The sequence below is a fragment of the Ranitomeya imitator genome, chromosome 5 (genome assembly GCF_032444005.1).
Source record: "Ranitomeya imitator isolate aRanImi1 chromosome 5, aRanImi1.pri, whole genome shotgun sequence".
Taxonomy (NCBI): domain Eukaryota; kingdom Metazoa; phylum Chordata; class Amphibia; order Anura; family Dendrobatidae; genus Ranitomeya; species Ranitomeya imitator.
The window spans coordinates 47,543,970-47,569,187 of record NC_091286.1 but is presented as its reverse complement, the minus strand read 5'-3'; the positions used below and the strand labels follow the sequence as shown (position 1 = coordinate 47,569,187).

General features: G+C 43.8%; 1 protein-coding gene across 1 annotated transcript in view; it reads right to left on the bottom strand.

Moving 5' to 3' along the window:
- The window catches only part of TTC7A (tetratricopeptide repeat domain 7A), a 405,643-nt gene that overhangs the window by 157,786 nt on the left and 222,639 nt on the right, over positions 1-25,218 (bottom strand). The window contains exon 15 of the mRNA XM_069768639.1: positions 12,541-12,701. Within this exon, the coding sequence (XP_069624740.1) occupies positions 12,541-12,701 (161 nt within the window). The remainder of the gene's footprint in view (positions 1-12,540; positions 12,702-25,218) is intronic.

Sequence of the window (25,218 nt, the reverse complement as noted above, 5' to 3'; positions counted from 1 at the left end):
GTATAGGGGTATATATATACTGTATATAGACAGTATATATGTTTTAACGAATATTTGAGCCCATGGATCCATTGTATGTCCGTTTTGCAAACCTGTGAGAAAATCTCGCAGTACGGATGCCATACGGATTACATACGGAGGATGCCATGCGTAAAATACGCTGCCACACCCTGCCTACGGAGGAGATGCGGATCACTATTTTGGGAACATTCCTGCGTATTACGGCCGTAAAAAAACGGACCGTATTTTCATGCGCTGAGTGTGACGCCGGCCTAAAAGTGGAGGTTGAAAGGAGTTCTCCCCACTCTCTAGGCTTTGATGAGTTATATCTGTGATGGTATTTGAGACATAATCAATTCTGTGCTAGATTGCTTTCCCCACCAAGGGCTCTAAAATACAGTGGGTAAATTATTTGATAATACCAGGATAGGTTACCTGTTGGAGACTGTGGTGAACCATCCAAAAATACTGTATTCTTTCTAACGAGATACCATTATCATTGAGATTACGATAATTGGGTATAATTCTGTGGCAGTGACATTATTTTATACGTGTCTTTTGTTTGTTGTTGTTGTTGGCACTAGATGTTTGCACATTTTTGAGGATTTTAGTACAAATAAAAGTTAAGTTTTATCCTTACATTTCAAGAACCTGCTACTGTTTGTTGCTACGCTGCCTAACGATCAATCTGTCAGGAACAGGAATCACCTCTCCATTCATTCAGATCCTGGAAGGTGATGGCCAGCAGCGGTCTTACCAGGGAGGACCTCTGTTCTGGGTAAGGGTCCAGGTCCTTGTGGCGAGGCGCACAAGTATCCTGTGAGAATACCCTTTTAACTGCAAGTTTTTGTCCCATTCTGTCAGTTGTTGCAGCAGAGGGGCTGTGTACATATTTCGGCAGTACCCTACAGATGACTATGATAAAAATGTACACCACTGTGAAACCACTGAAACCATCTGTTATATTCATGAAGATTGGAATTGGGGTTAAAATAGATGGTGGGAGACGCGACAGCGGAGTGGGCGGTCTGGTTGCCATGGCAACTGTACAATGTCAGAAGACTCCTTAACTGAATGAACTAACTGTACAGTTACCACTTTTATATTTCTGGTTGGAGATGGAGCCACTCTTATCATTGGGGATACCTTTAAAGGGGGTTGTCTGGTGAGGACAAGCTGTCATCTCTCCACCGGATAGGTGATAATCTATTAATCGTGGGGGTCCGACCACTAAAACCCGCCTCGATTGGAAGAAAGGGCTTTTTTTATCCCGGTTAGAATGGATTGGCTTTGAGGATACTCGACCACCGCTCGACTCATTCCTTACAGGGCCGCTCACCTTTTTAAGGCAGCCCCTTAGGCTACGTTCAGACTAGCGTTGTGCTAGTGTGCGTCGGGTTAGCGTCGGGCGACGCAGCGGCGACGCACGCGTCATGCGCCCCTATGTTTAACATGGGGGACGCATGCGTTTTTGTTTGTTGTGTTGTGCGACGCATGCGTCTTTTTTGCCGCAAGCGTCGGACCAAGAAAACGCAACAAGTTGCATTTTTCTTGCGTCTGATTTTCGGCAAAAAACTACGCACGCGTCGCAAAACGCAGCGTTTTTGCGTGCGTTTTGCCACGTTTTTGCGTTGCGTCGCCGACGCAGCGGCGCACAACGCTAGTCTGAACGTAGCCTTAGAAGATTAATGGAGCAGCGGTCAGGTGTCCAAGCTGCCCGTCCCTTCTGTGATGGGGATAAAAGTTCCCCATTCTTCTGATGCGGGTCCCAAATGTGAGTCACCCCATCAATAAGCAGATTATCAATTATCCAGTGAATAAGTGTTTTCATTAGACAACCCCTTTAAAGGGATTCCTACAGCCTCAAACCAAAAAGGGGTCTCCCGCCTCATTTTCCTCCTCATGGCGGCACAGAGTGAATGGCGCGGCGTGGTTGCTGCCATTCCATTTGTGTGTACGGGACTGACGGCTATGCTAGGCCATCACCTTCGCACTGAATCTATATTCAATGAGGGGAAACTTGGGAACAGGACCCCCGTTTGTATGATTTGTGGGGTTCCTAGCGTACTCCCATTTTTTATGATGTGTGGGTGTCCTAGTGGTGATCCCACATTGGTCACATGCCCCCATCATAGTACTGAGGCGCTTTATGGGACACCATCTCCGTCATATGGTGCCGTAGGCGCTCAGTGTGCCGCCATATCTGACACTGGCATGTGAATAATGGCCTAACTAACGTGCTGTTATCATGAGGTAATATCACAATAACGATACTGATGTTAGTAGATCAGTGTGTGAGAGGACGAGGCCTCCGACTCCTCCTGATGTGTGATATGTCACATACACTAAATATAGCCTGTCATCCCTGTTCAATATTCCACGGCCTACAGCAGGCTCCCGGCCTCCTGGTTGCCGTGGTGATGTCTGATGCTTTCTGATTTACCAGCCGGCAGGATTGGATACAGGCAGTGTTTAATGGCCGCACTCACAGATTCTCATTGGGTCAGACCCCTCATTGTCGCTAAGGGAAAGATGCCGGAGCCGATGAGTGCAGGGCTGTAATGTTATTACGCTCCTCTGCAGACGCACAATCTGATATTACACCCACCGGCTTCGCTGACACTTGGGAAAAGTCTTATATTAGTGGCAATATCTAATCCTATCACTTACGCTGAATTGGTGATTTAACTCTTTAGGGCTAGATTGTCTCTGGATTGCAATATTTTAATATTCCTTTTAATTCCTAGACTTTCTCTTTTGTAACGCATTTAGAGACGCAATCGAAAATGGCAAATTAGGTTTATTACCGATATTTACAAACTTGTTTTCAATAAATCAATCAAACAAGAACAATTTAAAGGGCATAAATACGTTTTTTTTTTTTTTTTTTTAATCTGGTATTGTTTTACTTTTGTTCCTGCGCCTCTCTGATCTTGAGATATGGCCCCATATTCTTTGTATATAAATATGGTCTTCAGAGTCAAGTGGGTGTGGTTCTTATGAAACCACCCACTTGACTAACCAGACTAGATTTATATGCAGTGAAAATAAGGTGATATCTCGGGAACACAGAGGCGCAAGAATAAAAGGAAAACATTGTCAGATTTAAGAAAACAGTGGCATTTTCACAGGATAAAAAAATACATATTTATGGTAAGTGACAGGTCTTCTTTAAATAGTTCAACACAACTATTATATCAAAACGCCACTGACTACTGTCATCTCAGAATTATTCACACCCTCATAACAAGTGTCTTTAGTACTTAGCACTATGCCCCTCTGGCTGTTATGACCTGCTGCCCCTCTGGATGTTATGACCTGCTGCCCCTCTGGATGTCATGACCTGCTGCCCCTCTGGCTGTTATGACCTGCTGCCCCTCTGGCTGTTATGACCTACTGCCCCTCTGGATGTTATGACCTGCTGCCCCTCTGGCTGTTATGACCTACTGCCCCTCTGGATGTTCTGACCTGCTGCCCCTCTGGCTGTTATGACCTTCTGCCCCTCTGGATGTTATGACTTGCTACCCCTCTGGCTGTTATGACCTGCTGCCCCTTTGGCTGTTATGGCCTGCTGCCCCTCTGGATGTTATGACCTGCTGCCCCTCTGGCTGTTATGACCTGCTGCCCCTTTGGCTGTTATGACCAGCTGCCCCTCTTGCTGTTATGACCTGCTGCCCCTCTAGCTGTTATCACCTGCTATAAACGTGATATATAGCAAGGCACCAGCTTCTGGCAGTGTTACTGATGAATCTTGGCCCATTCATGGGAATAAAGAAAATTAGGGTAAATCTAAAACTCTCGATTATTTATAATATTTATATTATTATTATAATCAACTATTATAATATTTATAATAGTTGATTATCTCTCCTTAGATCACATGCTGGGGAGAATCTTTAGCTAAAAATTTGCATTTCTTTGTGAAAAAAAAAAATGTATCACAAGGTAGAGCTGCAGCCAGGACCTACACTATATAATATATCGCTGCATCAAGGACTTGAAAGTTGCAAAAAAATAGAAATCCAAAAACAGCAACAGTGCCATCTGATGGTTAAAAGGAGTAACTACACTTTATACCAGGGGTCCCCAACTCCAGGCCTCGAGGGCCGACAACAGTGCAGGTTTTCAGGATTTCTTTAGTATTGCATCGGTGGTAATGTGATCATCTGCACAGGTGATGATTCCAACCCCTGTGCAATACTAAGGAAATCCTGAAAACCTGCACTGTTGGCGGCCCTCGAGGCCTGGAGTTGGGGACCACTGCTTTATACAATGACCTCGCAACTGTTTATGCATAACTTCAGAGAGTTTCAGCTCCTCAGAGTGAGGAGACATTTCTGCAATTAGTCAGTAATTTAGCAATTTGGTGCATGATGATGTACAATACATTGGGTGTAAATTTTCTTTCTTTAACATTCCGTCTGGGTAGATTGATCTTTTTCTGCCACCATATCCCTGGGCTACAGCTTGGCAAAAATGTAGAGATTTTTTTTTTATTTAGATTAAACGAATGTCGAAAACGCAATGCTAAACTGTTGTCAGGTGATCTCCTGGCAGCTGCCACTAGCAGGAGCGGCTGTCATTGCATTTTTCCTATTTACTTGCTGTAAAATGATATCTATGGCCAGTCAGCTTCCCCATATGGTGTCTGCAAGAATTGTAGCATTTAAAGGGATTGTCTCTTGAATAAAACTGCTACTTTTATACTGCATATATTAAGGCACTTGGACATCATAGTGTGTTGCTTATGCCGCTCCTCTTACCTCCTCTCGTCTATGAGCTATAACATCCTTGCATCTTATACATTTATATAGCGCTAACAAGCTTCTGCAGCTTACGCACAAGGCACAAAGACTGTCTCCCTGTATAGAGCTGAATGGGAGCACAGCAGTTAATTCAAACATGCCCAATGATCTCTATGGAGAGTGATGTTATACGCACATTGTACTCTTTATAGACCACCATTCTCTGCCAAGCAGACTCCAAGAAGACGTCCTCAATTTATGATCTATGTGCGTATCGCAAAGTGCAGATTGACTGTTATCTTGATTCGAACTAACAGCCTCATATACCGGTATGTTTTTGAAGCTGTACAAGCTGATCCTACATGTCCCAAGGGGGGTGTGGAACGTCACAATGGTGCAAGTGAGGAGAGCATACCACGTGATCCCTCAGACGTAATAGTGATGTCAGGAGGGGTGGCGAGGTGCGGGTTGATCACACAGTGCTATATGATATGAAGACTGCAACATACACTGCTCAAAAAAATAAAGGGAACACTTCAACAACAGGATATAACGCCAAGTAAATCAAACTTCTGTGAAATCAAACTGTCCACTTAGGAAGCAACACTGATTGACAATCAATTTCACATGCTGTTGTGCAAATGGAATAGACAACAGATGGAAATTGTTGTCAATTATCAAGACACACTCAATAAAGGAGTGGTTCTGTAGGTGGGGACCACAGACCACATCTCAGTACCAATGCTTTCTGGCTGATGTTTTGGTCACTTTTGAATGTTGGTTGTGCTTTCACACTCGTGGTAGCATGAGACGGACTCTACAACCCAAACAAGTGGCCCAGGTAGTGCAGCTCATCCAGGATGGCACATCAATGCGAGCTGTGGCAAGAAGGTTTGCTGTGTCTGTCAGCGTAGTGTCCAGAGGCTGGAGGCACTACCAGGAGACAGGCCAGTACACCAGGAGATGTGGAGGGGGCCGTAGGAGGGCAACAACCCAGCAGGACCGCTACTTCCACCTTTGTGCGAGGAGGAACAGGAGGAGCACTGCCAGGGCCCTGCAAAATTACCTCCAGCAGGCCACAAATGTGCATGTGTCTGCACAAAAGGTTAGAAACCGATTTCATGAGGATGGTCTGAGTGCACGACATCCACAGATGTCCACAGACAGCCCAACACCGCGCAGGACGCTTTGCATTTGCCACAGAACACCAGGATTGGCAAATTTGCCACTGGCACCCTGTGCTGTTCACAGATGAAAGCAGGTTCACACTGAGCACATGTGACAGACGTGACAGAGTCTGGAGACGCCGTGGAGAGCGATCTGCTGCCTGCAACATCCTTCAGCATGACCGCTTTGGCAGTGGGTCAGTAATGGTGTGCGGTGGCATTTCTTTGGAGGGCCGCACAACCCTCCATGTGCTCACCAGAGGTAGCCTGACTGTCATTAGGTACCGAGATGAGATCCTCAGACCCCTTGTGAGACCATATGCTGGTGCGGTTGGCCCTGGGTTCCTCCTAATGCAGGACAATGCCAGACCTCATGTGGCTGGAGTGTGTCAGCAGTTCCTGCAAGATGAAGGCATTGACGTGATGGACTGGCCCGCCCGTGTCACGCTTCACCCACCAACTTCACATTGCATCACAGACTGTCTAGGAGTTGGTGGATGCTTTAGTCCAGGTCTGGGAGGAGATCCCTCAGGAGACCATCCGCCGCCTCATCAGGAGCATGCCCAGGCATTGTAGGGAGGTCATACAGGCACGTGGAGGCCACACACACTACTGAGCATCATTTCCTTGTCTTGAGGCATTTCCACTGAAGTTGGATCAGCCTGTAACTTTATTTTCCACTTTGATTTTGAGCATCATTCCAACTCTAGACCTCCATGGGATATTAGATGTGATTTACATTGATCATTTTTAGGTTTTACTGTTCTCAACGCATTCCACTATGTAATGAATAAAGATTTACAATTGGAATATTTAATTCAGTGATATCTAGGATGTGGGATTTTAGCGTTCCTTTTAGTTTTTGAGCAGTGTATTAAGAGGACAAAGACTTTGATGGGAGGAGGAGTGCTTCTTTAAAGCAGAAGGTTCTGTCACAGATGCACTGAACTGCTTGGCCATACCAAGGGTATACTCCACGACTGTGCTTGGTTTGAACAGTCATCTTGTGCTGACAGATTCCCTTTAGGTATTTAGGGATATAAGGCTGCAGGAATTAAGACTCGGCTACGTTTTGTGGAGAAGGTTGTATGGTGGGGGGGCGCAATGCTTCTATGGGGTAACAGCTCGACAAATACAATTTTTAATGCTTTTCTTCAATGCATGTGTATTGAATCCATAATAAAAACCTCTATGTGAAACTGGAGGCACACAGTCAGGTCCAATGCCCTAGTATGGAGCTCTCATATAGCCATTTACGTGACGTCTACAAGGGTGTTTGGTTTCTTTTCATTGTCCTTGGCCTGAGTATCTGCTTTGGCGAAATGACAAAAAAAAAAAAACTATAAGAGCCAAGGGATGATGCAGGGGACTAATGAAAGCCTTATGTCTCCACTTCATAGTCTTAAAAAAAACTCCCTTTGCGCTTGTGACGTGGTTCCAAATTGGATGCAATCTTCCCAGGAAACTGTTAATAATTACAGCATGTTCCTCCAGGTGCAGCACCAGACTGCAAACTGGAATTATTAGGCTTCAAAATGTAAGAAAAAGGGAAAACTGGGCCAAAGCAGCGCCCCGAAACATAAGAGAGGAGAGCCTCCTCTGCGCGCTCCTCGGATCCTGGCAGCTGACTGCAAATTAGCATTTCTGATTTATTTATTTTTTATGGAGCGAATTCTGTGCTACAACCAAAATTAAAACCAGGAGAATGTGAATGTAATCGGAGCTCCAGCTGCATTGTTTAAGGAAAAACATCTGTTTGGGAATAATATATTTCTCCGGGCCGGAATAGGTAACGTAATGAGGACGAGATTCATGCACTAGATATTGTTAAAGAGGGAAAGCATATTTGTTTCCAGATTAAAAAGCTGCCAGAACGGGCTGCTATGGAAACGCTGCGATATATACACTACACGGGGACCCGGAGCTTTTATTAGCAGGGGTGACACCTAATAAATCAGAAATCTATTTATATTGGGATTCTTTTTTTTTTCTACTGAACTGGTAGTGGTAATGCATCCAGACATCGGGCTCCGTAAAGGCCCCAAAAGACAACGTCATAATGTTCTCTGCAGTAATACACTGACATTCACATGCAGAAATGACATCATAGAGACAGGGTATGACTGGATTCATCCCATCAAATAAAGAAAAATGGATCAATGTGGTCACAAACATGCAGATTCTGCCGCAGAAATGTTGCACGGGGTGAAATCTGCTGAGAAAGTTTGCAGCGGAAATTGACGGACTGCGGGAAAACTATCACTGCTAGACTAACGCAGATGTATGAGGGGCAGTAATCTATAGAAAGACAGTTACTTCCGCCGGGAATCAAAATGCGCTTAGTTATCCACTTTACGTAGAGTCCTAACGAACTGACAATACTTTATAACAAAGAAACAATGTGACGAGTTGGACATTTGATTTGGCACAGATGATGGTAAATGACTAACTGAGATATCGGCAGGTACAATGTGTTTCAACGCTCCTGGGCCTCTATATCAAGTAAAAAATATACTTGTCACTTGAGAAAGAGGGCCAGGAGCCTCGAAAGGCGTGGTACCTGCTGATATTTCCATGGTGAAGTTTGACAGCCATTTTGAGCATTCTTGCTCCTCTCCTGACCTCCGGATCGATGATGTCGGGGGAAAAGGATTCAGCATGTCCAATTTTTTGACTACGGATCCTTTTGTTTTCCACAAGATAAGCCGCCACCAGAGGAATCTTGTAGAGAATATGGGGATCCAGCATGTCCCATTTTGGACTACGGATCCTTTTGTTTTCCACAAGATAAGGCGCCACGAGAGGAATCTTGTAGAGAATATGGGGATCCAGCAATTCCAATTTTGGACTACGGATCCTTTTGTTTTCCACAAGATAAGCCGCCACCAGAGGAATCTTGTAGAGAATATGGGGATCCAGCATGTCCAATTTTGGACTACGGATCCTTTTGTTTTCCACAAGATAAGCCGCCACCAGAGGAATCTTGTAGAGAATATGGGGATCCAGCATGTCCAATTTTGGACTACGGATCCTTTTGTTTTCCACAAGATAAGCCGCCACCAGAGGAATCTTGTAGAGAATATGGGGATCCAGCATGTCCAATTTTGGACTACGGATCCTTTTGTTTTCCACAAGATAAGCCGCCACCAGACGAATCTTGTAGAGAATACGGGGATCCAGCATGTCCAATTTTGGACTACGGATCCTTTTGTTTTCCACAAGATAAGCCACCACCAGAGGAATCTTGTAGAGAATACGGGGATCCAGCATGTCCAATTTTGGACTACGGATCCTTTTGTTTTCCACAAGATAAGCCGCCACCAGACGAATCTTGTAGAGAATACGGGAATCCAGCATGTCCAATTTTGGACTACGGATCCTTTTGTTTTCTGCAAGATAAGCCGCCACCAGGGGAATCTTGTAGAGAATACGGGGATCCAGCATGTCCAATTTTGGACTACGGATCCTTTTGTTTTCTACATTTTTAATTGTAGGTTTTGGTAATATTATTATTGCACCTACTACATATTGTGATACGATCTTGGAGATGGGAATACCTTTTATATAGGCAGATGATCATCCAAATGAAGTTTCATTGTTCTCTATCATTGCCTATGTAAACATACAGATCGCGTGGGCCTAAAACTCATCGTTGTTGTCTGCACAGCCCTTAGGCCTCATTCACACCTCCATAATGCAGGTCCATTTTGCATTCGTTTTACGCCTGCAGGTCCTGGCTTGATGACAGCTTTTATGGCCTGAACGATCAGGATTATAGGGATGAATGATGCAGTTACGTCCGGTAGGTAGACTCACAATCAGTCCGGTACTTAGGTGATAATCTGCGCCTGCGTCATGCCAGTCTGAATGAGGCCTAGGCGTCATTGTCAATTCTTTTATATAAAGATTAAAGAACGACTGTATTAGAAATCCGACATTTCTTACATTACACACGTTTCTGCTTTTCGGTAAACTCCTGCAGCGGAGTAGCTTAAAAAATTAACTAAATACCAAATCGTATTCTGCCTCGGGGAATGAAAACCAGTGCACTCTGTATTACTAGTGACATTTTGTCACATCAAACTATAAGTATTTTTCCTTAAATGTGTGATCTTAGGTCGCCTTGCTTTATGGCAGTTAATGTCAGAGCGTCCGTGGAGAATTTAAGAGATTTTAATGATCGGTATAAAAACAGAATTTTACTCAGCAGCTAGCCATAAGGTTTCTTATCTCTCGCCTAATTAGCAGCAAGAACTTGGGAAAATCTGAATGGGCGAGACAATGCTCTCTCCTCCACCCCTGCTTCTCACCAAAGTAACGTGCTAAAACCAAAAAAAGCTCAAATATACCTAATGAGAAAGCAAATCCTAAGTGTTCTCACTGGGAATAATGGCAAGAAGAAAAAAGGTGTAAGGTCCTATGCACATGGCTGTGATACAGGTCCAGACGAGACTTTTATGGAACACATACCTACCAAAATTTGCAACCCCGTTTAGAAGACTCGTTTAACCCCTGCTTCAATCAGTCCTGTAAAGTCTAACAAAACATCCTGAGAATACTAACTTTATGCCATTATTATGTGCGTCTGCTTTGCTACCAGTTTCGCAGGAAAATCCTGCAATAAAATAGGAGGTTAAAGGGGTTGTCCAAGCTTGGGGATTTCAGAATCCTCCGATGCTGGGAGAGGGCAGGAACGTGACCGCGAGAATAAGATTTGCATACATGAGGTCACATGCCGACTAGACGTGCACAGCCTCGCTCAATGCAAGTGAACTGAGAGAAGCTGGAAAGGTCTAGTTGGAATGTGGCCGGAAGTATGCAAATCACATTCTTGTGGTCATATGACCCGGCACCAGATAATCCTGACAGCCCGTACAGTGCGCACTCTGAGGATTCGATATCACGCAAAAAAAATGTACATGCCTCCAAAGCTGGCTCTCTAGCGCCACCCACGGGAGGTAACTACCTTATAAGTTAAAGGGAACCTGTCACCCCCAAAATCATATATAAGCTAAGCCCATCGGCATCAGAAGCTTATCTACAACATTCTGTAATGCTGTAGATAAGCCCCCGATGTATCCTGAAAGATGAGAAAAAGAGGTTAGATTATACTCACCCAGGGGTGTTACCGCTGCTGTCCGGTCCGATGGGTGTCGCGGTCCGGTCCGGGGCCTCCCATCTTCTTACGATGACGTCCTCTGCTTGTCTTCACACTGCGGCTCAGGCGCAGGCGTACTTTATCTGCCCTGTTGAGGGCAGAGCAAAGTACTGCAGTGCGCAGGTGCCGGGAAAGAGAGGCCCAGCGCGTCATCGTAAGAAGATGGGAGGCCCTGGACTGGACTGCAACACCCATCGGACCGGGACCGCCCCTGGGTGAGTATAATCTAACCTCTTTTTCTCATCATTCAGGTTACATCAGGGGCTTATCTACAGCATTACAGAATGCATTACAGAATGCTGTAGATAAGCCCCTGATGCCAGCAGGCTTAGCTCATCTACAATTTTGGGCGTGACAGGTTCCCTTTAATGTCTAACATGAGCAAAAGAAAAAGGCAATCATCTGTAGTCAGCTGTTTCTTGCTCTTCGTCAGTGCAGACTAGGAGCTGATTGGCTGTGTAAGAGGTTGGTGATGGACGTTTAGGGTCCACAGCCTGATAATGGTCTCCAGGCTGGCTATCTATTGGAGGTAACTACTCTATAAGTCGATACCTGACCTTCCCACATGACTTGGGATGTTTAGCCAAACTACTGCTTTCTCCAGAAGAAAAAAGATGCTCATTCACAGACAGCTGTTTCATGGTTCTTGTCCCTCGTCAATAAGGCTACTAGGTGGCTAGTACTGTGCTTTACTCTGAGAAGCGGCAAGAACCTGATACAGCTGTCTACAGAGGGTTGTATATTTTTGGGAAAAGAAAGGTGTTGGGACAAACCTCGTTAAGGTTAGACATTGTCTTATAGTGTAGCTACCTCCAATAGGCGGCACAAGACATCCCTCTGACTTTCCCTTGGAGGGTAGACAATTTGCATACCTATAATCCCAGGGAGCACTGCCTGCCCTATAAAGCTACAGAAAGAGAAAGAGCTTTTGGATCCTTGTTCGGCGGGCAGCCATCTTCCCCGACGCCTCCATACACAGGAGCGATTGGTCTGCTCAGAAAAGATTGAATGCTGTCATAAATTCAAAGGGGACTTCAGCAAAGTAATAGTATAAGGGTGGGCATATTTATGCAGCCACATTTAGTTCTTTGCTTTTTTTTCTTTTACCATCTGAAATGATTTCAGTTTATTTTTCAAATGGAATCGCATATATTCTGGCCCTGCCATTTCTAGGGCCCAAAAGCAGCTGGGAACATACCCTAAAATATACAGGTGAGTTTCCTTTCCGCTAGGCCTTGTGCGCCAAAAAAGCTGCAACGCTGGTGAATTTCCCGGACATGTGCATAAAACTTCTTAAATTCTCTTACAGCACGCGGATATTTTAACAATGTGAACAGACAGACAATCCGCCATGTAAATGCGCCCTGCGTGCACATGCCCTAAAAGTAAACCCTTCACAAGATTGGACGCTGTGTACAGTATTTTTCATTAATAAGTTTAACATCTTAAACAGCTGAAGAAGTTGGTGTACCTGAAGTTTTCGGGATACTCGGTCAGGGCCATGTTGATGACATCAGTGGCGTGTTTGTACTGTTTTTGCGCTGATAATAGTAGCGCCAGTAGATGCAGACAGTACAGATCATCCCGTCTTTGTTTCAGCGCCCCCTGGAGGTGTTCTATCGCATCTGATATCTAATAATCAAAAAAGAATTGTTAGGATCGGCCACTTCTGACATGTCTGTTTAATTAAATGCTTGCAATATCCGTAAAATAATATATCTGAGGCATCTCTCTTTTTGTTTAGAACTTTGCGTTATGCCATTCCTCTCTTATTCCTCCTGGAGAGTTACCGCTACCCTTGCCAATAAGTAGTAAAAACCCTGTCCAAAATAATACTGACAATGTCAGACTATGTCACCATTATCAAGAGAAATGGTAATGTCCACTTGTCAATTATTTCCAGGCAGATAGAGGGACCGAACAATACAAAGATGTATTAGAATGTACCGTATATTTTTTTCCTGAATACACATGTCAGGGGGAGTGGACAGTTCGTCTTTAAGTCATCTGGCACGTTTTAATATCCGGCGCTGACGATTCTGAAACCTCAGCACAATCCGTTTCCATCATTACAGGTCACTGAATATAATGCTGCAGATAAAGATGTGACAACGGGATCAGCCCATAGGATCTAATGTGCAATGTTGTAATAACTACATAATGAGGATAGAAAACAGTACAGGGTGAAGTAGGAGAATTGGAGCGGGTCACCTCCACTCCCTGGCCGCACCTGTATGCAGAATTGACGACACATACTTCTTAGGATTTTAGTTTTTTTTTTTGCTTGCTTTATTCGTTGACTGGCATGGTTGTCACCATTTTATGGTTCAACTCAATAAATCATGATATAGAACATTTAACTAGAGAAACTGAGTCATGGTAGATTTTCCAGTCTAAAGCCCCCAATAGCCTAATGTCTGCTGACGTGTTCATCTGACCGTCTAATGTGTATAGGAGCCACAGACAACTGATTGTGGAGGAGATCACAGCCCGGCATGTTTGATCCTTTTTTTCTCCCTGAGATAATATGACGCTGAGTTACTTCTCGTGAACAAGCCGTGAGCTGGGAAAATCAAAGCGTCCAAGGTCAACAGCCAGAAGGGTACGTCATAAACAGAGGGAAGAGACAAAGGCGTAGTCAGATAACAGTCCATGGTCAAAATACCAAAAGGATAGCGGATCTGAGCAAAGGGGTAAAACAAACAGATGGTCAAAAGTCCAAGGTCAGGCAGGGATAGACCAACAAGCAAAGCACTAGGCACAGACAAAACACACAACACTGAGCTGAAGCTACGGCTGACTGCCAAGATAAGCAGTTGAGTAATCAAGGGAACACCTGAAGGAAGCTCTGCACCTCCCAGTCTCAGAATGGATGGCTGAGCTGTCAATCAAAATACAGAGAGCGCAGCAATCCCCTGCACTAGACTGGATGATTGAGCTGTCAATCACTGCATCCCAAGACACACTGAGGGGTGGAATCTTCAGAGAGGAAGAAGACAGGAACTATAGCACCACCTATTGGAGTTGCAATCCTAAAAGTCAATATCGACCCTTTAACGAGCCTTGCTGAATGATTGGCCATACCCTGGTTCATCCATCTAATGGGCATGGACAGTTTTAGCCTCAGTTCACAGCTGTGATCGGCCCTTCTAGATAAGGCTAACATTTTTCTTTCCTTTAAAGGGAACATGTCACGTTTAATGAGCAGTCGATCAGACAACATATAGACTACAGGAATAAAGCAGGAGGACCTGAGCACACTGATATATAGTTTTCTGGAAAAAGACTTGTCATTTATTAATATAAATCCCTGTTTGTTCCTTCTATGCTTAGGAGTCCAGTGGGCGGTCCTTATAGTGGCTCCACCTACCTCTGTATGTACATTCAGACCTGATAGGCTGTCAGTATCCAAGTACAGTGGTAATGCATACTGGACTTCTAAGCATTGAATGAGCAGAGATTTAAGTCAATGGTAAGGATTACTCAATCTCTTCTCACAAAATGATACCTCAACCTGCACAGCTCCTCCTGTTCTGGAACATAATGCCCCTACACTGAACAGCATGTTCAATGTGACAGGTGTTCAAACTTATGCTCTGCACCGCGAAAAAGAATTCCTACAAAGTTTCAGTAATTTTTGATGGCTCAGCATGCCGAGTTATTGTTGTGGTCAACGAGAAGGAAATCTTCATGAACTCAATGGTTTTCACTACAATTCAATCGTTAAGAAAATGGGTTATATGAACACATTAAGTGTTTTCTGCAGACATATGTGCATAAAAAATGAGTCCCTTGCTGGGCAAAACACTGCATACAGTGGGTACGGAAAGTATTCAGACCCCTTTAGATTTTCCAATCTTTCATTGCAGCCATTTGTTAAATTCAAAAAAGTTCATTTTCACCCCATCTTGACTGAAAAAAACCCCAAAATGTAGAAATTTTTCCAAATTTATTACAAAAGAAAAACTGAAATATCACATGGTCATAAGTATTCAGACCCTTTGCTCAGTATTGAGTAGAAGCAGTACAAGCAGAATCCAGTACAAAACTACTACCCTCATCCACAAAGCACTCCATGGCTCAGCACCACCCTACATCTCCTCCCTGGTATCAGTCTACCACCCTACCCGTGCCCTCCGCTCCGCTAATGACCTCAGGTTAGCATCCTCAATAATCAGAACCTCCCACTCCCGTCTCCAAGACTTTACACGTGCTGCGCCGATTCTTTGGAATGCACTACCTAGGTTAATACGATTAATCCCCAATCCCCACAGTTTTAAGCGTGCCCTAAAAACTCATTTGTTCAGACTGGCCTACCGCCTCAATGCATTAACCTAACGATCCCTGTGTGGCCTATTTATAATAAAAAAAAAAAAAAAAAAAAAGGTTCCTCGCATCATGTTCTCATACACTTTATGCAGTATTAGCCCTCTGTGTCTGTACTGCTACATACTTAGGCAGGTAACTGGTTCATGCAGCTTTACATGAACACCTGAGCCTTACACTATAGCTGGTCCGAATAACTAAAGCAATTGTTACCATCCACCTCTCGTGTCTCCCCTTTTCCCCATAGTTTGTAAGCTTGCGAGCAGGGCCCTCACTCCTCCTGGTATCTGTTTTGAACTGTATTTCTGTTATGATGTAATGTTTATTGTCTGTACAAGTCCCCTCTATAATTTGTAAAGCGCTGCGGAATATGTTGGCGCTATATAAATAAAATTATTATTATTATTATTATTATTATTAGAAGCACCTTTTGAGCCAGTACAGCAATGAGTCTTCTTAGGAATGATGCAACAAGTTTTTCACACCTGGATTTGGGGATCCTCTGCCATTCTTCCTTGCAGATCCTCTCCAGTTCAGTGAGGTTGGATGGTGAACATTGGTCTACAGCCATTTTCAGGTCTCTCCAGAGGTGCTCAATTGGGTTTAGGTCAGGCCTCTGGCTGGGCCAGTCAAGAATGGTCACAGAGTTGTTCTGAAGCCACTCTTTTGTTATTTTAGCTGTGTGCTTAGGGTCATTGCCTTGTTGGAAGGTGAACCTTCGGCCTAGTCTGAGGTCCAGAGCACTCTGGAAGAGGTTTTCATCCAGGATATCTCTGTATTTGGCCGCATTCATGTTTCCTTCAATGGCAACCAGTAGTTTTGTCCCTGCAGCTGAAAAACACCCCCATAGCATGATGCTGCCACCACCATGTTTCACTGTTGGGATTCTATTGGGCAGGTGATGAGCAGTGTCTGGTTTTCTCCACACATACCGCTTAGAATTATCACCAAAAAGGTCTATCTTCGTCTCATCAGACCAGAGAATCTTATTTCTCATAGTCTGGGGGTCCTTCATGTGTTTTTTAGCAAACTCTATGAGGACTTTCATATGTCTTGCACTGAGAAGAGGCTTCCGTCAGGCCACTCTGCCATAAAGGCCCGACTGACGGAGGGCTGCAGTGATAGTTGACTTTGTGGAACTTTCTTCCATCTCCCTACTGCATCTCTGGAGCTCGGCCACAGTGATCTTGGGGTTCTTGTTTACCTCTCTCACCCCAAGGCTCTTCTCCAACGATTGCTCAGTTTGGCTGGACAGCCAGGTCTAGGAAGACTTCTGGTGGCCCCAAACTTCTTCCATTTAAGGATTATGGAGGCCACTGTGCCCTTTGGAACCTTGAGTACTGCAGAAATTCTGTTGTAACCTTTGCCAGATCTGTGCCTTTCCACAATTCTGTCTCTGAGCTCCTTGGCCAGTTCCTTTGACCTCATGATTCTCATTTGGTCTGACATGCACTGTGAGCTGTGAGGGCTTATATAGACAGGATGCCTTTCCAAATCAAGTCCTATCAATTTAATTAAACACAGCTCCAATGAAGGAGTAGAACCATCTCAAGGAGGATCACAAGGAAATGGACAGCATGTGACTAAAATATGAGTGTCTGAGCAAAGGGTCTGAATACGTATGACTATGTGATATTTCAGTTTTTTGTTTTTTAATAAATTTGCAAAAATTTCTACATTTCTGTTTTTTTCAGTCAAGTTGGGGTGCAGAGTGTAAATTAACCACTTTACCCCCAAGGGTGGTTTGCACGTTAATGACTTGGCCAATTTGTACAACTCTGACCACTGTCCCTTTATGAGGTTGTATTTCTGGAACGCTTCAACGGATCCTAGTGATTTTGACAATGTTTTCTCGTGACATTTTGTACTTCATGTTAGTGGTAAAATTTATTTGATATTACCTGCGTTTATTTGTGAAAAAAACGGAAATTTGACAAAAAAATTTAAAATTTCGCAATTTATGCCCTTAAATCACAGAGATATGTCACACAAAATACTTAATAAGTAACACTTACCACATGTCTACTTTATATCAGCACAATTCTGGAACCAAATTTATTTTTGTTAGGGAGTTATAAGGGTTAAAAAAACATTTTTTTTAGGGACCACATTAAATTTGAAGTCACTTTGAGGGTCTATATGATAGAAAATAACCAAGTGTGACACCATTCTAAAAACTGCACCCCTCAAGGTGCTCAAAACCATATTCAAGAAGTTTACTAACCCTTCAGGTGTTTCACAGGAATTTTTCGAATGTTTTTAAAAAAAAATGAACATTTAACCTTTTTTCACAAAAAATTTACTTTAGCTCCAATTTGTTTCATTTTTCCAAGGGTAACAGGAGAAATTGGACCCCAAAAGTTGTTGTACAATTTGTCCTGAGTACGCTGATACCCCATATGTTGGGGTAAACCACTGTTTGGGCGCATGGCAGAGCTCAGAAAGGAAGGAGCGCCATTTGACTTTCAATGCAAAATTTACCGGAATTGAGATAGGATGCGATGTCGCGTTTGGAGAGCCCCTGATGTGCCTAAACATTGAAACCCCCCACAAGTGACACCATTTTGGAAAGTAGACCCCCTAAGGAACTTATCTAAATGTGTGGTGAGCACTTTGACCCACCAAGTGCTTCACAGAAGTTAATAATGTAGAGCCGTAAAAATAAAAAATCATATTTTTTCACAAAAATGATATTTTCGCCCCTAACTTTTTATTTTCCCAAGGGTAACAGAAGAAATTGGACGCCAAAAGTTGTTGTGCAATTTGTCCTGAGTACGCTGATACGCCATATGTGTGGGGTAGACCACTGTTTGGGTGCATGGCAGAGCTCGGAAGGGAAGGAGTGCCGTTTTACTTTCCAATGCAAAATTGACTGGAATTGAGATGGAACGCCATGTCACGTTTAGAGAGCCCCTGATGTGCCTAAACATTGAAACCCCCCACAAGTGACATCATTTTGGAAAGTACACCCTCTAAAAAACTTATCTAGATGTGTGATGAACACTTTGAACCTCCACGTGTTTCACTACAGTTTATAACGCAGAGACGGGAAAATAAAAATTCTTTTTTTTTTCCACAAAAATTATTTTTCGGCCCCCAGTTTTGTATTTTCTCAAGGGTAACAGGAGAAAATGGACCCCAAAAGTTGTTGTCCAATTTCTCCTGAGTACGCTGATATCTCATATGTGGGAGAAAACTACTGTTTGGGTGCATGACAGAGCTTGGAAGGGAAGGAGCGCCGTTACTGTGTAATGGCCGTGTCTGACCGTGCAGGAACATGGTCTGATCATACCACAGCTCCTGGGCATTGGAGGAAGCAAAAGAGAGTACACACACATTACAGCGCGGGGTCACAGCTGATTCATTTTGTGAGATAAAACATTTCCCTACCTATTTTTAAGCCATGTTTTACTTCAAAGAAAGAATCACCTGCAATCTCCTGCAGTAATGTCTGTATACTCTTATGCTTCCCCTCCCTGCCCAGGAGCTGTGGTATGATCAGACCAGGTTCCTGCACGGTCAGACACAGACATTACACAGTACATAGCAGGGGCACATTTATAAGATTATCTCAGCACAGGAACATTTTATTTAAACACATCCAATTGTGGAACTTATTATTATTCAAAGATCTATTGCGTAAAATGTTGACCAAAATTAGCTTTGTTTGTGTGAAAACTCCTTTCAATGCAGTTGTCCCTGTTCACCATAGCACCTAAAAGGGGGATAAACTGCTGGGATCAAAGCTGACTCCAATCACAGTTACCAGAAGGTGTCAATTGTGTTAAAAAGTCAAAACTGGTCGGACATGGAGTAGGCTCAGGGCAAGAATCCGCTCCATCAAACTTTTCTCAACTCCTGAAGTACATATTCAGCAGATATCATGCGATATTGTTTGACAATAAATGGCTTCGCCCAACCACTAACCATGAGTGGAGAAAAAGTTTTGCTGTTACCATTCATATTCTCTGAAAAAAAGGCCAAGGCAGCAAAAATTCTGGTATGTAAACTTTTGATCACAGCTGTATCTACCTATCGCAAATACAGGTGCTCCTCAGAAAATTAGAATAAATACCATCAAAAAGTTAATTAATTTCAGTCCTTCAATATAAAGAGTGAAACTCATATTAGATAGTCATTACAGACAGAGTGATCTATTTCAAGTGTTTATTTCTGTTAATGTTGATGATTATGGCTTACAGCCAATGAAAACCCAAAAGTCATTATCTCAGTAAATTAGAACTTTATAACACCAGCTTGAAAAATTATTTTAAAATCTGAAATGTTGGCCTACTAAAATGTATGTTCAGTAGTGATGAGCGAGTGTACTCGTTGCTAGGGTTTTCCCCAGCACGCTCAGGTGACCTCCCGAGTATTTGTTAGTGTTCGGAGATTAAGTTTTCATTGCAGCAGCTGAATAATTTACAGCTATTAGCCAGCTTGATTACATGTGGGAATTCCATAGCAACCAGGCAACCCCCACATGTGCTCAGCCTGACTAATAGCTGTAAATCATTCAGCTGAGGCGATGAAAACTTAATCTCCGAACACTAACAAATAATTGGAGATCACCCAAGTGTGCTCAGGAAAACCCCAGCAACGAGTATATTCGCTCATCACTAATGTTCAGTAAATGCACTCAATACTTGGTCGGGGCTCCTTTAGCATCAATTACAGCATCAATGCGGAGTGGAATGGAGGCGATCAGTCTGGCACTGCTGATGTGCTATGGAAGCCCAGGTTGCTTTGATAGCAGCCTTCAGCTCGTCTGCATTGTTGGGTCTGGTGTCTCATCTTCCTCTTGACAATACCCCATAGATTCCTTATGGGGTTAAGGTCAGGCGAGTTTGCTGCCAATCAAGCACAGTGATACTGTTGTTTGTAAACCAGGTATTGGTACATTTGGCAGTGTGCACAGGTGCCAAGTCCTGCTGGAGAATGAAATTTCCATCTCCAAAAAGCTTGTCGGCAGAGGGAAGCATGAAGTGCTCTAAAATTTCCTGGTAGACGGCTGCGCTGACTTTGGTCTTGATAAAACACAGTGGAGCTACACCAGCAGATGACATGGCTCCCCAAACCATCACTGATTGTGGAAACTTCACACTACACCTCCAGCAGCTTGGATTGTGGCCTCTCCACTCTTCCTCCAGACTCTGGGACCTTGATTTCCAACTGAAATGCAAAATTTACTTTCATCTGAAAACAACACATTGGACCACTGAGCAACAGGCCAGCTCTTTTTCTCCCTGGCCCAGGTAAGACGCTTCTGGCGTTGTCTATTGGTCATGAGTGGCTTGACTGTTGTGAATTCCGCTCTTGGGCTCCCTCCGGTGGTTGTAAGTGGCACTTTTGTGAGTTCTGCTCTTGGGCTCCCTCTTGTGGTTTCTAGTGGTATGGCTGCTCCTTGGAGTTAGCTGTCATCAGCTGCCTCCACTTATCGTCTCTTCTGCTCCGCTATTTAAGTCTGGCTCTTTCTTCAGCCTGTGCCACTTGTCAATGTTTCCTGGCTGGATTCACATCTCTGCTTGGATTCTCCTGGTTTCCTGACCAGTTCTGCAAAGATAAGTTCTGGCTTTGCTCATTTCAGTCCACATGTTGTGGACTTATTGTTCTGTGCATTCTATATTTGTCCAGCTTGTCATTATGGATTATTTCAGTTAGCTGGAAGCTCTGGGAATCAGATTTACCCTCCACACCTTTAGTCAGGTGTGGAGATTTTGTAAACTCTGTGTGGATTGTTTTGTAGTTTTTATACTGACCGCACAGTATCCTTTCCTGTCCTATCTATCAAGCTAGACTGGCCTCCTATGCTAAAATCTGATTTCATTTCTGCGTATGTTATTTTCTCTCCTCTCACCGTCAATATTTGTGGGGGGCTATCTTTCCTTTGGGGATTTTCTCTGAGGCAAGATAGGTTTCCTGTTTCCATCTTTAGGGGAAGTTAGATCTTAGGCTGTGCCGAGGGGTCTAGGGAGCGTCAGGTACCCCCCACGGCTATTTTTAGTTGTGCTGCTAGGTTCGGGGTTTGCGGTCAGTACAGATACCACCTCCTTCAGAGCTTGTCTCATGTTGTTCCTAAACCACCAGATCATAACACTTGACACAAGGAATGCGACACTTGTAGCCCATGTCATGGATATGTTTGTGTGTGGTGGCTCTTGAAGCAATGACTCCAGCAGCAGTCTCGACCCTTGTGAATCTCCCCAAAATTTTAGAATGGCCCTTTCTTAATCCTTTCAAGGCTGCGGTTATACCGGTTATTTGTGCACCTTTTTCTACCACACTTTTTCCTGCCACTCAACTTTCCATTAAAATTCTTGGATACAGCACTCTGTGAACAGCCAGCTTCTTTAGCAATGAACTTTTGTAACTTACCTGCCTTGTGGAGTGTGTCAATGACTGCCTTCGGGACATCTGTCAAGTCAGCAGTCTTCCCCATGATTGTGGACCCTACTGAAACAGACTAAGAGACCTTTTTAAACGCTTAGGAAGCCTTTGCTGGTGTTTTTTGTTAATTATTCTAATTTACTGAGATAATGACTTTTGGGTTTTCATTGGCTGTAAGCCATAATAATCAACATTAACAGAAATAAACACGTGACATAGATCACTCTGTTTGTAATGACTCTATATAATATAGGAGTTTCACTTTTTGTATTGAAGAACTGAAATAAATTAACTTTTTGATGATATTCTAATTTTGTGAGAAGCACCTGTATGCTATAAGTATCTGACATCCCTCTATCTATACATGTAAACATTAATTCTTATCAGTTGCCATCTCTTTACTGACATGACCCAGGCAAATAAATAATCGGATTTCATGCCATACCGTCTATGTAAATCCTATAATTTGTCTAGCACTAGATATCATTCTTCATTTCCACCGGGACAAACAGCCAAGTATCTACTGACAGATGTCGCTGCTTATTTCATTAAGGATCTGGGTAATACGAGGAACATGGAAGTTTGCTTCCCAGATGGTGTGCTGGAACTCCGGGACCTGGGCTCATTTGCCAGCTTGAATTCCCAGCCAGTGCTGAGCTGTGCAGCAATGTTGTATCAGATGGACTGCCAACTCTACTGAGGCTTACAGCAGCTACGTGCCGTTACCGTGTTCATCAGTCAGTGGGTTCAGTACTGGAACATATCTGATGTTACGCACTGTACGGTCGACCGTGGTGAAGGGCACGACTATAAAGCAATGTGCCATTAAAGTACTGACACAGCATTAAAAATGAACCGTGCCGAATAAAAATCACGGGTTAATGATCCGTGGGTTATTACTAATTTTGTGGAATTGCTGCCACCGCTTCTTGCCAAGAACAAGAAAACTTCCGCATAATCAAGTTTAACGATCGCTCGCACTTCGTCCATCCAGCATCGAAAGAACAAATATAAAGCAATCACCTCCCCAACCTCAATATCTTGGCGTCTCTTTCATAATTCGATCAAAGGTAAACAAAACATATACAGTACAGACCAAAAGTTTGGACACACCTTCTCATTTAAAGATTTTTCTGTATTTTCATGACTATGAAAATTGTAAATTCACACTGAAGGCATCAAAACTATGAATTATCACATGTGGAATTATATACCGTATATACTCGAGTATAAGCCGAGATTTTCAGCCCACTTTTTTGGGCTGAAAGTCCCCCTCTCGGCTTATACTCGAGTCATACCCGGGGGTCGGCAGGGGAGGGGGAGCTGGGGCTGTCTAGTTATACTTACCTGCTCCTGGCGCGGTCCCTGCAGGTCCCTGCTTCCCCGGCGCTGCAGCTTCTTCCTGTACTGAGCGGTCACATGGTACCGCTCATTACAGTAATGAATATGCGGCTCCACCTCCCATAGGGGTGGAGCCGCATATTCATTATTGTAATGAGCGGTAACGGTGACCGCTCACTACAGGAAGAAAATGCGGCACCGGGGAACAGACGTTGAGGGGACCGCACCAGGAGCAGGTGAGTATGACGGGGGCAGTGCGTGATATTCACCTGCTCCTCGTTCCACCGTCGGCGCCGCTGTCTTCCGCAGTGACGCTCAGGTCAGAGGGCGCGGTGACGCGATTAGTGTGCACGCCGCCCTCTTCCTGAACGTCGGTGCAGAGGATGGGGAAGACACAGCGGCGGTGGAATGGGGAGCAGGTGACTATAGCAAGTGCTGGGGGCCAGAGAGGTGAGTATGTAATTTTTTTTTAATCGCAGCAACAGCATATGGGGCAAACATCTGTATGGAGCATCTTATGTGGCCATGTGCAGCATTATATGGGGCAAAAATCTGTATGGAGCATCTTATGTGGCCATGTGCAGCATGATATGGGGGCAAATATCTGTATGGGGCATCTGTATGGGGCCATGTGCAGCATTATATGGGGCCATGTGCAGAATGATATGGCGGGAAATATCTGTATGGAGCATCTTATGGTGCCATAATCAACATTTGTGGATCATTATAACGGGCAAATATCTGTATGGAGCATCTACAAGCCTACAACCTGCAGTAACCACCTATTGACCAAACCGCTGCATGACCAGCTCTACCCTCACCTACTGTATCCTCACCCATCCCCTGTAGATTGTGAGCCCTCGCGGGCAGGGTCCTCTCTCCTCCTGTACCAGTTGTGACTTGTATTGTTCAAGATTATTGTACTTGTTTTTATTATGTGTACCCTCCTCACATGTAAAGCGCCATGGAATAAATGGCGCTATAATAATAAATAATAATAATAATAATCTTACGTGGCCATGTGCAGCATTATATGGGGCAGTTATCTGTATGGAGCATCTTAAGGGGCCATAATCCACATTTGTGGAGCACGATACAGGGCAAATGTCTGTATGGAGCATCTTATGGGGCCAGAAAAGGTTCTATCTGAGCATGCTCGGGTACTAAGCGAGTGCCTTTGGCGTGCTCCAAAAATATGTTTGAGTCCCCGTGGCTGCATGTCTTGTGGCTGTTCGACAGTTGCAGCACATGCAGGGATTGTCAGCCGTGAGACATGCAGGTGCGGGATCTCGAACATATTTTCCGAACACGCCAAAGACACTCGCTTAGTACCCGAACATGCGTGTATAACACCTTATTCCAGCACATTCGCTCATCACTAAAGGACAGCAAAAATGATAGTTATCCATAAAGAAGGCAGGACATAAAATGTTGCGGAATCTATGAAGTGATATGCAGACAGTGCCCTCCTCACAAACACAACAATAATTCAGATAAAGCTGTACTCCGCTAACTGTGAAAAGCAACATAAATACAATCTGCTCCATGTGCAAATATCCAAGTATTAATTATCGCTTCTGCTGGCCAGGAATCCTACATACTGTACTCAGCTTTATTTTTGGGGGGTTGACAAAGAAGAAAAAAAAAAAAAGAAAAAGAAAGAAAACATGAAAACATGTTCAGAAAAGAATATCTGGGAACACGAAAGCTACAAATGTAGCCATAAACATAAAACAAACACAGTGATAAAATTCTTAACTTTTCGTATTAGGCAAAAAAGCAAATCAATCACGGTAACAAATCTTTAGTAGAAAGATTAATGGGGTGGTCCAGTATTAGAAAAAAAGGGGCGACTTATTTTCTACACATAGCACCACTCCACTACAGAGTAACACATAGTTCACCACTTACAGGAGGAGTGGGGGTCCTGCTCACAAGATTACAATCTGCGAGGGAATAGCTTGTAGACGAACTGAAAAGGGGAAAGTTAGGATAGTGAAGTGAGGTGATAGGCCTGTCTAAAGAGATAAGTTTTTAAAGCTCGCTTAAAAATGTGGGGGATAGGTATGAACAAATCATCCAGGGTAGTGCATTC